At 46.8% G+C, this 15,000-nt stretch overlaps 2 protein-coding genes across 2 annotated transcripts in view; one reads left to right on the forward strand and one right to left on the reverse strand.

The window, feature by feature from the left end:
* Positions 1-10,545, reverse strand: part of mei1 (meiotic double-stranded break formation protein 1) — a 22,434-nt gene extending 11,889 nt beyond the window's left edge. The window contains exons 1-15 of the mRNA XM_030347681.1: positions 10,295-10,545; positions 10,008-10,131; positions 9,333-9,383; positions 9,130-9,203; positions 7,931-8,036; positions 6,924-7,142; positions 6,174-6,340; positions 4,098-4,212; positions 2,757-2,876; positions 2,352-2,451; positions 1,660-1,794; positions 1,203-1,311; positions 987-1,078; positions 323-470; positions 1-72 (exon numbers count right to left, since the gene is read on the reverse strand). The exon at positions 1-72 is cut by the window's left edge and continues 52 nt beyond it. Coding sequence (XP_030203541.1) covers positions 1-72; positions 323-470; positions 987-1,078; positions 1,203-1,311; positions 1,660-1,794; positions 2,352-2,451; positions 2,757-2,876; positions 4,098-4,212; positions 6,174-6,340; positions 6,924-7,142; positions 7,931-8,036; positions 9,130-9,203; positions 9,333-9,383; positions 10,008-10,131; positions 10,295-10,438 — 1,776 coding nt within the window. The 5' untranslated portion in view covers positions 10,439-10,545. The remainder of the gene's footprint in view (positions 73-322; positions 471-986; positions 1,079-1,202; positions 1,312-1,659; positions 1,795-2,351; positions 2,452-2,756; positions 2,877-4,097; positions 4,213-6,173; positions 6,341-6,923; positions 7,143-7,930; positions 8,037-9,129; positions 9,204-9,332; positions 9,384-10,007; positions 10,132-10,294) is intronic.
* A 3,117-nt stretch (positions 10,546-13,662) lies between these two features.
* The window catches only part of LOC115537565 (ankyrin repeat and fibronectin type-III domain-containing protein 1), a 14,513-nt gene continuing 13,175 nt past the window's right edge, over positions 13,663-15,000 (forward strand). Inside the window, exons 1-2 of the mRNA XM_030349572.1 lie at positions 13,663-13,877; positions 14,858-15,000. The exon at positions 14,858-15,000 is cut by the window's right edge and continues 182 nt beyond it. Of these exons, the coding sequence (XP_030205432.1) occupies positions 13,716-13,877; positions 14,858-15,000 (305 nt within the window). The 5' untranslated portion in view covers positions 13,663-13,715. The remainder of the gene's footprint in view (positions 13,878-14,857) is intronic.

Here is a 15,000-nt window from a genome sequence, read left to right on the forward strand (position 1 = left end):
GGTAAACTGGGAGGACAGGATGAGGTAGAAACTCTGCAGCATTTGGACGTTAGGAGCTCGCTCACACACCCTCTGTCACACACACACACACACACACACACACACACACACACACACACACACACACACACACACACACACACACACACACACACACACACACACACACACACACACACACACACACACACACACACACACAAACAGGCATGAAATGTGGGATTCAAAAAGCCTTCAGTGAAGCCTCATTTGTTTATTCAAACGTAAATGCTCCTTAGTCCCTAGACCGCTGTTTGGAGCTCCTCATTGAAGTAGTGCTTACAGTGACAGTAGGGATGCAGACTGTGTCGCAGCAGTGTAGCAGACACACACACATTGACTGCAGCGAGTCCCCTGCTGCGTTCTGATTGGTTGGAGCCATGAAGACATTCTCCTTTAGCAATGGATCTGATACACACTGCTCTGCTAACCTGAAAAACACACACACGCATGCATGCACGCGCACACGCACACGCACACACACACACACACAAACACAGCCGCACACACATACACAGTTGGAAATAGATGTATCCATGTAGATAGGTATGTACAGATGTGTACAGGTGTATACAGATGTACAAAGGTACATACACAGGTGAATGCAGGCAAGTACATGTTTATACAGTTATATCCAGCAAAATACAGGTGTTTACAAGTTAGCCCAGGTGATAACAGGTGTATCAAGCAAAATACAGTGGTTGATAGGGGAATATAGGGTTAAGACCGGTGCATCAAGCTAAATACAGAGGATTACAGGTGAGTAGAGGTGTATCCAGTTGAATAGAGGCGTTTACAGGTTAGTGCAGGTGAATACATGTGTACCTAGCTAAATACAGGTAAGTACTGCTGAATACAGGTGTATCGAGTTAAATACAGCTATTTACAATACAGGCGAATGTAGGTGTGTACATGTGTTTACAGGTGAGTAAAGGTGTTAAGCTGACCTGCAGGCTGCCTGGATGCATATTAGGGCCTGGAGAAGAAATGCCCCCGATCGGGAGACCCGGGAGCTGGGGTCTCCACTCTTCACACTCCACTGGAGGAGGAGAAGAGATGAAAAGAGAAATAGGGAGGGGGATAGGAGGAGAAAAGAGGAGGGAGGGTTACCCAGCTATTGAAAGAGATGCAAGAATACTCGAACCCCAAACACACAAACTCACAGCGCTTCGTGGATGAGAATCCAAAGGTAGGTCAGTACATCTGTTACTGACAGCTTTGATCAGCTTCTCTATGGACCTGAACTGAACTGGACGGGACTGGTGGTGCAGCCTGGAACACAGAGAGACAGAGAGGGAGAGGGAGAGACGGATGAATGGGAAGGGTAAGACAGGTAGAAGTGCATTGCATTTTGATGTGTCCTAGCGTTTGATCACAGGGGTGTCGGGTGTTGATGATGGTGTTTTGGTGTGTTCTAGTGATGGATCACAGCGGTGGTGGGGGTTGATGATGGTGTTTTGGTGTGTTCTAGTGATGGATCACAGCGGTGGTGGGGGTTGATGATGGTGTTTCGGTGTGTTCTAGTGATGGATCACAGCGGTAGTGGGGGTTGATGATGGTGTTTTGGTGTGTTCTAGTGATGGATCAGAGAGGCGGTGTTTATTTTGTGTGCAGGGTCACCTGAGAAGGGAGGAGCCAGCACTGGCAGCCTGCAGGGCCACCAGCAGACAGGGGGCGGAGACACCAGAGACCACTGCTTCACACACTGCTTCGAACCCTGGACCACTGGGGAAGAGCCGTACCCCTTCTGGCTGCCTACACACACATACACAAACCCGCACAGATGGACACAAATGCAAGTACGCACGCAAACACGGGCGGCCACACACACACACAAACGCACACACACAATATATTGTAATACTTACGATGAATAGAGACAACTGCCAGAGGTATAATTGAATGGTCACCCAAGCAGAGAAAATCTGTCAACAAACACCCATGACCTCTCACTCTGTTTAACACCTATGTTAGACTGTTGTCACAACACACGCACACATTCAAACAGATACACACACACACTTGTCCTTACACACATATACACAGACATTTGCACAGACGCACACACACACAAACACAAAAACACAATAATACATGAACTAGTCGACCATGTTCTCTCTCACATACCAACATACTTTCACCAACTCAGCATTTCTAAGGCCAGGGTCATGTGAACACTCCAGATCATTAGCAAAAGGGTGTTTTCCCGATTTTCCCCACTTTGCACTATGCAGCCCAGTGAACCCTCACACACTCTCTAGGTTTCTTTATTGGGACATAGGTAGCTGGCAGGTGTGTTATGGGGACCCAACCTGTCCAGGATCTCAGTAAGCAGCAGTAGGCCATGGGTCTGCACCTCTAGGTTAGTCAGCCTGAGGGCTTCCTTCAGACTGCGTACCAGGGCCTCGATACCTGAAACACACACACGTCACGGATGCTTAAGTCATTTTTTGCAAGTCCCAGCCAAGTCTCAAGTCTTTGGTCTCACGTCAAAGTCAAGTCTTAAGTCTGTGCGTGAGTGAATATGTGTGTGTGTGTGTGTGTGTGTGTGTGTGTGTGTGTGTGTGTGTGTGTGTGTGTGTGTGTGTGTGTGTGTGTGTGTGTGTGTGTGTGTGTGTGTGTGTGTGTGTGTGTGTGTGTGTGTGTGTGTGTGCATGTGTATGTGCATGTGTATAGGTGTGGGAACATACTGTGGGTGTGTTAGTCTGGTGACTGACCGTAGACAGAGTGACAGTGTGAGTAGAACAGAGGGTCTTTGCAGAGCAGCAGCAGACAGTTGTAGAGCGACCAGAGCAGAACCTCTGATCTGGTGCTGGACACGCGCTCAAAAAGGAACTCTGGAACACATTCACATGATGTACTATCTCTGTATAGGCACATTCACATGATGTACTATCTCTATAGAGCACATTCACATGATGTACTATCTCTATAGAGCTGAGCTCATTCACATGATGTACTATCTCCATAGAGCACATTCACATGATGTACTATCTCTATAGAGCACATTCACATGATGTACTATCTCCATAGAGCACATTCACATGATGTATTATCTCTATAGAGCACATTCACATGATGTACTATCTCTATAGAGCACATTCACATGATGTACTATCTCCATAGAGCACATTCACATGATGTATTATCTCTATAGAGCACATTCACATGATGTACTATCTCTATAGAGCACATTCACATGATGTACTATCTCCATAGAGCACATTCACATGATGTATTATCTCTATAGAGCACATTCACATGATGTATTATCTCTATAGAGCACATTCACATGATGTACTATCTCAAAAGAACACTATGCTAATATATACTATATCTATTAATTAGGGCTGGGCAAGTTAACGCGTTAATTACGCGTTAACGCAAACTTATTTTTAACGCAATTAATACTAATTGACGCGTTAACGCACTTTATCTTTTTTCTCTACAATTGCAGTAAGTAACCTGTTTACAATTCTCAAATCTGTGGTTTTCCGTAAATTGCATATTCAACCAACACTTAGTGAGTCAATTTAACTCCTTCGAGATCACTTCGTCTAGTTTTTGCTTATTAAGCACATTTGGTATGAATGATCATGTGTCATTCCATTTGATAATCTCATTTTTTTCAATTGGAGTGGATTTAAAATAGAATTTTAAAAGTGTGATTAATCTATATCAAAATCTATAGATATATTAAATATTATACATACACACACATACATACATAGATATATATAGATATACAGAAGATGTGTTGTTTTAGCTGCCCCAATAGAGACTGTATGCATTGACGCTGTTGTCAGCCTTACTTGTGTTGCTTTTGATAAAGTGTCTGTCAATGTTTAAGTGTGTTGTTGTGTGTGTGTGTGTGTGTGTGTGTGTGTGTGTGTGTGTGTGTGTGTGTGTGTGTGTGTGTGTGTGTGTGTGTGTGTGTGTGTGTGTGTGTGTGTGTGTGTGTGTGTGTGTGTGTGTGTGTGTGTGTGGCCTGCTCCTAGGTATAGTTGTTATTACCGAGTTTCGAGGCGAAGAGGTGTGTGTGTGTGTGTTTGCCTCACCTGGCAGGTCAGCGAGGATAAAGGGGGGGCAGTACTGGCTGGGAGAGTGCACGAGGACGGCCACCATGCAGTGAGCACTGGCCACCTGCAACAGCTCATCCCCACTCAGCAGCAGCTGGGGATGAGTCGGCATCACAGGTTTAACCCAGCGTTTAAAGCACACCACTTCAGGTAATTCCCCAATTTTACCATATCAACTCGGTTTAACCCATCGGTTAGACTGCAGCTCCACAGGTTAACCTGAATATAGACTGCTGCACCACCCCAGGATTAACCCATTAAGCACTTGAAACTCGAGATACACCCAGCGTTTTGATTGCACCAACTCAGTAGAAACTTAGCCTCAACCCTCGGTTAGACCCCACAAACTCAGGTTTTACCTAGTGTTGTAGTGTTGTAGTGGTTTCATGGGGTTGTTCTGGTGTCTATTGGTTTCATGGTGATGTTTTGGTGTTGTAGTGGTGTCATGGTGTTGTAGTGGTTTCATGGTGTTGTATTGACGTTGTAGTGGGGTCATGGTGTTGTAGTGGTCTCATAGTGTTGTATAGAACTCGTAAGTCCGCCCCTTCCGGTAGACCCCCATTGGACCTTTGAGATCGTAAAATATGAATGGGTTTCAATGGAGAGAAAGTAATTCTTTTCTGGTCCCAGTCTTTATATGGGCCAACACCAATATGTTGTATTGGTGCTGCAGTGGTTTCATGGTGTAGACCTGTATAGTGATGCCATCCCTTGGCGCCATCATATCCACAGGGCTGTGACTTCCTGTTCCCTGTGCGTTGTATTTTTTTGTGTTATTCGTGTACACAGTTGGTTCATGTACACAAACAATGAGTCAAATGACAAGGCCCAAACAGACCTCTTCTGTGACGGGACAGATGGATAAATAAGTATTGCTTTGTATTGGCTTGTTGTGAGGGCCATAGAAACTCACTGGGCCTGCAAGAGAAGGCTTCTTCCACGCCATGATGCATTGGCATTGCGTGGTTATATTGTTATACCTTCCTGTGAAGCATAGGCGTAACGCCTGTAATGGTTTACGTTACCGTAAGGGTATGGTTTGGTTACGGCAATGGTGAGAACTTGGGAGGGAGCAGTCATGCATCACAGGAATGTGCTCTTTTAGTCACAACTGTACATAGCAACACTACCCTAGAGTGTTTTGCGCTAGAGTGCTAGAGGATGTAAACTGTACTTTGAATCGAGCCGATCATCATGACGACCAGTAACAGGAATTAACGTTCTGCATCTCTTTCCCACGCACTGGCACATATGCTTCTCCCCGGGTCAGATAAACAGAGGTAATTCTCTGTGGTTCCATCTGAAAGGCCGAGCTAATCTAGGATCAGACTGTTTTCTTACTGCTATCATCAGAGAGAGAGAGAGAGAGAGAGAGAGAGAGAGAGAGAGAGAGAGAGAGAGAGAGAGAGAGAGAGAGAGAGAGAGAGAGAGAGAGAGAGAGATATTGAGATATTGAGAGTGAAAAGAGAGAGATGGTGAGAGATATTGATAGAAAGACAGAGAGACCCAGACAGATAGACAGAGAGACAAAGTCAGAGAGTGAGAGAACCAGAGACAGAGACACACAGAGAGAGACACAGAGAGGAGGGAGAGAGAGACAGAGAGGAGGGAGAGAGAGACAGAGAGACATAGAGGAGGGAGGGAGAGAGAGAGAGAGAGAGCTTGACTGAGAGAGATATTGATAAAGAAAGAGAGAAAGATGGTGAGATATATTGACAGAAAGACAGAGAGACCCAGACAGACTGACAGACACAAAGTCAGAGAAGAACGAGAGACAGACAGAGACACACAGAGAGACAGAGAGAGAGACAGAGAGACAGAGACACACAGAGAGAGAGAGAGACAGAGACAGAGAGACAGAGAGACAGAGACACACAGAGAGAGAGAGAGACAGAGACAGAGACAGAGACAGAGAGAGAGAGAGAGAGAGAGGGAGAGAGAGAGAGAGAGAGAGAGAGTTACAGACAAAGAGAAGGATGGACAGAGACAGACATACTAAGAGATAGCGCGAAAGAGTGATAGTGAGAAAGAGCAGGATGTTTGCAGTCGGGTAACCTTTTTGAGGATGAGTGGAAGGAGCCGTTGTTCAGGAGAGGGCTCCGTCTCTGGGTCCTGGTTGTCTCTGGTGTTGCTGAGGTTCTGCTCGGGCCTGGGGGGAGCAGCCTGGCTGTTCATTAGACATGACACAGCCTCCCTGGACTGCACTAGCTGCTTCAGTAGGCCTGCATAACCCGGAGCAGGACCATAAACAAGACATTTCAGATTAGATGCTCATTCGTGTATCCTCTCTCTAGAGATGAGGGGCCCCTAGCTCTAAATATGAAGGGGCCCTCTCTCTAGAAATGATTGGCCCCTAGCACGAGATGACGGCCCCTAGCTTTAGAGCTGATGGGCCCCTAGCACGAGATGATGGCCCCTAGCTTTAAAGATTATGGGCCCCTTGCTCAAGATGATGGCCCCTAGCTTTAGAGATGACGAGCCCCTAGCTTTAGAGATTATGGGCCCCTAGCACGAGATGATGGCCCCTCGCTTTAGAGATGACGAGCCCCTAGCTTTAGAGATGATGGGCCCCTAGCACGAGATGATGGCCCCTCGCTTTAGAAATGATGTGCCCCTTGCTCAAGATGATGGCCCCTAGCTTTAGAGATGATGAGCCCCTAGCTTTAGAGATGATGGGCCCCTAGCACAAGATGATGGCCCCTCACTTTAGAGATGACGAGCCCCTAGCTTTAGAGATGACGAGCCCCTAGCACGAGATGCTGGCCCCTAGCTTTAGAGATGACGAGCCCCTAGCTTTAGACTAACCCAGACAGTTGAGAGTGAGTTCTGGTGTGCAGGCGTCGCCGAGGGTCTGCAGCAGAGTGCTGCACAGGCGATCACGGAGGGCAGGGGGCGGGGACAAGGCTGCGGCCATGGCAGCCGGCGAGGTCCCGCCCAGCAGCACGTGCCACAGGTAGAAGAGGGAGGCCTTGAGCCCCGGGTCAGGGTGCAGCAGGGCCGAACACAGGCCCTCCAGGAAGGGCACTGGGAGAGAGGGGAGGGTCTGAATCAATGAAACTCCTGACACCACAACAATAAGGAGAGAGACTCTGCATTCACTACAAGCTCTCTCTCCCTCTCCCTCTCCCTCCTTCGATATCTTTATGGTAAACTCACCTCAACGCTCTCTAAGGGAAGGACAGAGGGAGGGGGGGAGACAGTGAGGGAGTGAGGAAGGGAGGAAGAGATAGGGATGGAGAAAGAGGAAGGGAGATCAGGGAGCAAGAGAGAGAGGGTCAGAGCAATAGAAAGCACGAAAGCAGGAGAGAGAGACGGATAAGGAGGGAGAGAGGAAAGGAGAAGGAGAGGGAAGAAAGATGGAGAGAATGAGAGGGCAGAGAGGCAGGGAGAGCAGGAGGGTGTGAAGGGAGACGGTTAGACAGAGACCCGGGTCCAGATAATAAAAGATAGGACTATGAACGAGAAAGAGAAACAGGGGCGGTGGTGGGAGGCAGAGAGGGAATGAGACATTTGGAACGGTAAAAAAAAAGGTTTGTTTGCCATGAAAATAACGATCGGGAGTAGAGACATTGGATGGGGCTTTATGTGCTAGGGTGGGGGGAGGGGGATTTATTTACTGTAAATAGCTCCACAGCCCGTTGTTGAGTGACGGGCCACCACCAGTGAAGACAATCAATAGTAGGGCCTGCAACCTCCATCTCCACCACCACCTGCCCCTATCACCCGCCCCCGTCACCCGCCCCCGTCACTACCTCCACCATTCCCCCCGTACTGGGACAACAGAGCAGTAAGAGATACAGGGGGTATCTCACCATACTGAGCCAGTAGGAGAACTGCCAGGTCGGGGAGGGCCTCCACCATCTTGCCCAGGAAGGTGAAGGTAGGCAGGAGGCTCTGCCCACATCGGTGGTCACATAGCTGGAGGTCAGACCACAGTATTAGAACTTACTCTGTAGTAATAATACTAACCCTACTGTTGTATTACTAGTACTAACCCTACTGTAATATTACTCACTCTACTATTGTATTAATACTAATCATACTGTAGTATTACTACTATCCCTACTGAAGTAATAAGGAGGTAGTAAGCTGTTGTTATGATTGCAAGGCAAATAACAGGTGGAGGCTGCAGCCCAGATTGTCTGTGGCTGCAGCCAGACTTTGAGGCAAACACCCCCCCCCAGTAGACTGCCAGCATCAATGCAAAGGGTACCAAGCGATGGCATAAGCGGTTTCTAGGTCCTTATAGGTACTTTTCTATGAACAGCCTCACCCTCAAGGTGACACCCACCCTGTTTACTAAACATTGCTGGCTATCAACCGTCAACAGCTACAAGTCTCTGGCATATAGTTTTACATATGTCACTGTGTTTAAATATGTGGGTTTGCTTGTATAGGTGTGTGTGTTTCATACCTATTTGTGTGTGTCTGTTAGGGGTGGGAAAAAATAATCGATTCTTCGATGCATCGCGATTCTCTCTAGAGCGATTCCGTCTCGATGTAGATACATTTATAAACTTAATTTTTAATTTAAAAATAGAGGGGGATGCTTTTAGTAATTATAAAATTATTTAATTTATCATCAGTGTGTATTATTGGCCAATCTGATTTGTCTTGACACGATTGCGATTCAGCCTACGCATAGCATGCACGCAAACTCACAGCCGGACACAAGAACTACTTCTAAATCAAGAGCAGCTTTTTCTTTAATGACATAGAAAAGAAAGATTAGAAAGAAAAGAAAACTGAGAAAAAAAAAAGTATGTATTTATGAAAATCACGCATGGCAATGTACGTAAAAAAAGTGTTGCATCGATATGTATCGATAATCGTTTTGGAATCGAATCGTTGACCTCATAATCGGAATCGAATCGTGAGGTGCCAAGAGATTCCCACCACTAGTGTCTGTATGTGTGGATTTCTCACCTAAGTGTGTGTGTGTGTGTGGGTGGGTGTGGGTGTTTGTGTGTGTGTGCGGTGTGTGTGTGTGTGTGTCATGATTGTGTCTCACCTGTGTCTTTATGTCCTCCAGAATGTGGTGGACATAACGGTCACTTTTTAGCTCGAGAAGAAGTTGAACCAACACTGTGCGACCACACACACACATGAGAAAACATGTTAGTGAAAAAAGTGAAGGAAAACACTGTATTGGTCAACAGGTCAGGTCCTGCTCCTTTAAGACAATAAGACAAAAATTATGGGACTATGTGATACCTTGGATGACCTGCTCCAGGGCAGCTGGGTCCTTCATGGTCCGCAGCATCCCTGGGGAGAGAACCAGAACAGACCCTATAAACCGACCTTTTACCTAGAGAATCAGGAAAACAAACCCTGTAAACCCACCTGGAACACCATCTAGAGAACCAGGACAACAGACCATGTAAACCCACCTGACAAACCACCTAGAGAACCAGGACAACAGACCCTGTAAACCCACCTGACAAACCACCTAGAGAACCAAGACTACAAACCCTGTAAACCCACCTGGAACACCATCTAGAGAACCAGGACAACCAACTCTGTAAACTGTAAACCAATCTGACACCAACAACATCACTTTCCCACCAAATTAGCAGTGGTTCCCGAACCGGTCATCGCTGAACATTTGTGATACCTAGCTAACCAGCACAAATTTCCACCAGTTTCGAGCAGTGCACACCTGTAAGTAAACAGTAATACACGCTTTTCGCGAAACGGAAATACCTACTGGCACCTAGAACCCAATATAACCAAGCTCTGGAGCCAGGGTAAGAGCATTTGAGCATTTGAGCTAATTAAGAAAGTTGCAATAACCAAAAATACTAAGACACTTCATCTTTAGATCACAAAGTGTTCATCCATCCATAGGTCGTCTGGTTCTTATCTTACATAACCACTAAGGAAACGTACCAAGAAGTGAGGCGGTGAAGTGGAGGCATACTCGGTGGTCTTGCTGGAGCAGGGCGCCAAGAGCTCCAGGAGAACATATCAGCGCCCCACTGATACCGGACAGAGCCACACACTTCCTCACAGACTGCATGGACAGGACATACAAATACACGGAATATTACAATTAACCCCCCTGTATAAGGTTGTGTCACATCACATATGTGGAAACAAAGGAAAGATAAATTATTGAATGACTTAACAAGGTTATAAATATAGATATAGTTTATTTAGTAATGGACAAAACCTACCGAGATTTCTTTACTCTCCATCATTTCGATAACACAGGCTACACACAGCAGTACCCCCCCTCCGTCCTGAGGTCCCAGCCGACCCGTCCACTTTGGGTCGTGTCTGAAGTGGAACTTGTCATAAACGACATCAACGGACGCCATCCTGGCCTCTGATCTCAATACTAGGAGCGGTTTACTTCAAAAATCACAAACTTTTACTCAATACTTAAGCAGCAGCTATCACTTGAAAATCAGAACAATTAAACGCAATGCTAAAGGAGCAAGTGACACTTAAATAAAACAAATAAAACGTAACGTCACTACCGTAAGGTTAACAGCTGTCACTTTAGCAGTCAAGCTAACTTTATAGCCTTCTGAGGCCGCCTAGCAAGTTCAATTGACTCAAAATATAACCGTTTTGTCCCCAAAAGCAAGTTACAAGTATCATATCTCGAATAACCTATGTAAAATGTAAATTAACAACATTTCAAAGATCTGATTATTTCACTGATTAACTCTGAAGCTGTGAAAAAGAGATTGAATTCCGCGGGGTTTTGTGACAGCGCGTGCAGCCCGTGCAGTTTCGTGGCATCTTTGATTTCCTGTAAGCGAGGTGATGGTCTCTGTTTTAATTCGGTGTGTTCGTCTGCGTGTGTGTGGTTGGATGTTTTTGTGCGTGGGTATATGTGATGTTTACGCCTGTTCCGTTTATCGGCGTGTGCGTGACTATCTACGGTCATGCCCAATATTTACAAATGCACCGAGATGATATGGTAGAAGGGGTCGCTGTTAAGAGTTTCCTCTCTTGTTTGGAACAACTCCCCAGAGGCCGATAAGCGGAGAGACAAGTGAACCCGGAGTCACATCTGATGGAAACTTTTTTATTTCCACGAAGGAACGCTCGCGCAAAACACAACAAGACCACTTCCTGTCTGTGTATAACCATCGATTTATATACAGACACGTAGGCCTGCCAGCACGTAGGGACGACACACACACACACACACACACACACACACACACACACACACACACACACACACACACACACACACACACACACACACACACACACACACACACACACACACACACACACACACACACACAACGTAGATGTATTTCTTACATGAGTTTAAACAGTAAACTTCCTAATCTGATGTATATGATTATGCCTATGTGTTGTAGATATGATGGCGAAGGCAACAACTTGCACGCGTAGCCAATTACGTAGGGACCATTAACGCTGTTAACCAAAAGGTTGTCATGACGACAAATGGTCGTCAAACAGTTGTGCCTCTTTCCGTGGTGACATGATATTATAGACATAAACTATTTGGAATATTTTTGAATTTGAGATTTAGCACCCAGCGTGGCGGATGAGGGCGGTGCAGGTTGGGGGCGACGGGACGGTGGGGGCGGTGCAGTGGCCACACACTGAAGCGGTTCTTTCTTTAGTTGCGTGCCCCGGCGAAGTTATGCGTGACGGGGAAGGAATAATATCCATTTTTCATCAGAAGCAAATTAATTACAGGATGATAATTATTCATTTTTGACGTTATGATCACCGCGCGAGACGTGACGGCACTACCGTTGGGAGTAAAAGACAAGAGCCACAAACTTGGTAGGCGAGTACAGGGTTGCTTGATTCACATGAGATATTGAATGGACAGTGGGACGAATGCTGGTGAATGTGTCCGCTGAACCCTATTGGAATTGGGTTTTGAACGCTGCTTGAACGCTATTGGAAGAACAGTGTGGTTAATTATTTCGATCTTTAATAATCGAGCGACGTTTAATTGGGGTATAATTTTGATTGTGCCCTAAAACAAACATATGTACAGGTCTACAGTAAATATAGCCTACTGATTGTAATATAAACATTCGGGCCTTTAGGGCGATATTTTTCGTTGTATGTTTAGAAACTCTAGAAATATGTGATATGCGTTCAAAAAGTTTGTTTTGAAATTGAAATTGACTGCATTCGTAAAAACTGTTATCGTGCACATAAGCCATATGCACACCTTCATTCATTTCACAAAACTTCAGCAGGACATCACAGTCAGATATAGGGCCGGGAATTGTTATATTGATAGGTGAAGTCACGGAACGTGAAGAGGCTTATTGATTAGGCCTATTGGTGATGTTATTAGCTAATCGATACACATAGCTGATCACCGTCGCTATTTTATGTAGGTATTTTGGATAACCTATAGCTGATCAACTTTGTTTTGTTACCGTTGATGGATTTATTGCCTATATGTATTGATGGTTATTAATAGTAGGACTATGCCTATACAGTCTATGTCGAAGTATGTAACACTTTAGATATAAGATATTGGCCATGGGGATACGTCAGCCTACATAATACTGTATTAAACGTATTATTATTATTATTATTATTATTATTATTATTATTATTATGTATTATGACCAGTACAACTCGTGTGTTGTTGCTGCCTCCATGCTACCTGCCGCTCCGCGCGCCCCACTCAGCACTTTTCCCCGCTAACACCAAATAAACAAACCGCTCGGCGCCGGGCAGGTGGCGCCCCCAGTACTAATACGATGGCGATGAAAGCAGCCCGTTTCGCGCAAAGTCCTATTGCAGGGCGGGATGTCTTTGATCAGACTGACAGACAGACAGACGGACGGACGGACGGACGGACAGACAGACATACATACATACATACATACATACATAGACCGACATGCACGCTGGCAGATAGGCAGACAGACGTATTTGGTGAGGCGAAATCAATAGTTTTTTTTTTTTTTTTTGTTTGCATGTCGGTGTTCGGTGGACACTGGACACACACACACACACACACACACACACACACACACACACACACACACACACACACACACACACACACACACACACACACACACACACACACACACACACACACACACACACACACACACACACACAGTATTTAGTTGTTTCCTGTCATCTAATTTCTTCTTCTCTTCTGTTTATCTTTCATTCCTGACATCGCTGGATTCTAGCTTCCTGCTGACACCCTCATCTTCTCCTACTCTCCTTTCCTCCTCTCTCCTCTCCTCTCACCCTCCTCCTCTCCAACTCGTCCTATGTCCCCCAGCACAGGGAGGGAGAAATAGGAATCCGTGATCTATCTTCATCCATCTCCTCCTACTCTTCATTCCCCCCTTCATATCTTCCTCCCCTCCTCTCCTAACCTCTCTTCTCTCCTCCTCTCCTCTTCCCCCCTCCTCTCTCCTCCTCCGCCCTTCCGCCCCTCCTCATCTCTTCTTCGCACCTTCTCTCCCTCTCTCCTCCCTCTCCTCCTTTCATCTCTTCTTCTCACCTTCCCTCCATCTCTCCTCTCCTCCCTCTCCTCCTTTCGTCTCTTCTCCTCGCCTTCCCTCCATCTCTCCCCTCTCTCCTCCCCTCTCTCCTGCTCCTCCTGTCATGTCCCTGTCCTCGACGACTCCTCCCCAGAAGAAGCGGTCGCTGGGTCCGGTGTCGCCCAAGCGGTTCTACAGGAGTGTGTCGCTGCGTCTCCGGAGGGCCGAACCGCCACTCCCCGGGGAGGCAGACGCCACCAAGAGATTCTGGAAGGCCACGCTCACTGTGAGGATGAGGAGGAGGAGAAAGATGAGGAGGAGGGGGATAAGGATTAGGATGATAATTATGATGACGAAGAGGGGGTAATGATGATTAGGATAAGGATTAGCATGATGAGGAGAAGGGTGATTGATCATATACTTTCTTCACATTGTGTATTGATCTGTAGTTTTGATCGTGAAAAGTTCAATATTATCATTACTTTATCGCTACCCTCTCTCTGTCTCTCTCCCCTTCTCTCCCCCCCCCCCCCCCCTCTCTCTCTATCTCCTCTATATCTCGCTCTCACACCTCTCTTTCTCTATCTATTTCTCTATCCCCCTTTCGGCTTTTCTTTGTCCCTCTCCACCCCCTTCTCATCATATCCATCTCTCTGGCTATGTCTCTCTATCTCCTCTCTCTCTCTCCATTCTCTCTCTCTGTCTCGCTATCGCTATCTCTCTGTCTCTCTCTCCCTCCTCTATGTCTCTCTATCTCCTGTCTCTCTCTCTCTCTGTCTCTCTCTCTCCCTCCTCTGTCTCTCTCTCTCTCCCTCCTCTCTGTCTCTCTCTGTCTGTCTCTCCCTCCTCTATGTCTCTCCGTCTCTCTCTCCCTCCTCTATGTCTCTCCGTCTCTCTCCCTCCTCTGTCTCTCTCTCCCTCCTCTCTGTCTCTCTCTCCCCCCTCTCCGTCTCTCTCTCCCTCCTCTGTCTCTCTCTCTCCCCCCTCTCTGTCTCTCTCTCCCTCCTCTCTGTCTCTCTCTCTCCCTCCTCTCTGTCTCACTCTCTCCCTCCTCTGTCTCTCTCTCTGTCTCTCTCCCTCCTCTGTCTCTCTCTGTCCCTCTCTCCCTCCTCTCTGTCTCTCTCTCTCCCTCCTCTCTGTCTCTCTCTCTCCCTCCTCTCTGTCTCACTCTCTCCCTCCTCTCTGTCTCTCTCTCTGTCTCTCTCTCCCTCCTCCCTGTCTCTCTCTGTCTCTCTCTCCCCCCTCTCTGTCTCTCTCCCCCCACAGTACCAGAGTCTGTGGGAGGCGGTGGAGAACGAGGACACGGTGGCCGTGCAGAGTCTCCTCTCCCGGGAGAGGAACAGCGCGGGAGGAGCAGCAGGGGGGAAGGCAGGAGGCGTGGGGAGTCGCGGGGGGAGCCTGTGGGAGCG

Source organism: Gadus morhua, chromosome 2 (genome assembly GCF_902167405.1).
Source record: "Gadus morhua chromosome 2, gadMor3.0, whole genome shotgun sequence".
NCBI lineage: Eukaryota > Metazoa > Chordata > Actinopteri > Gadiformes > Gadidae > Gadus > Gadus morhua.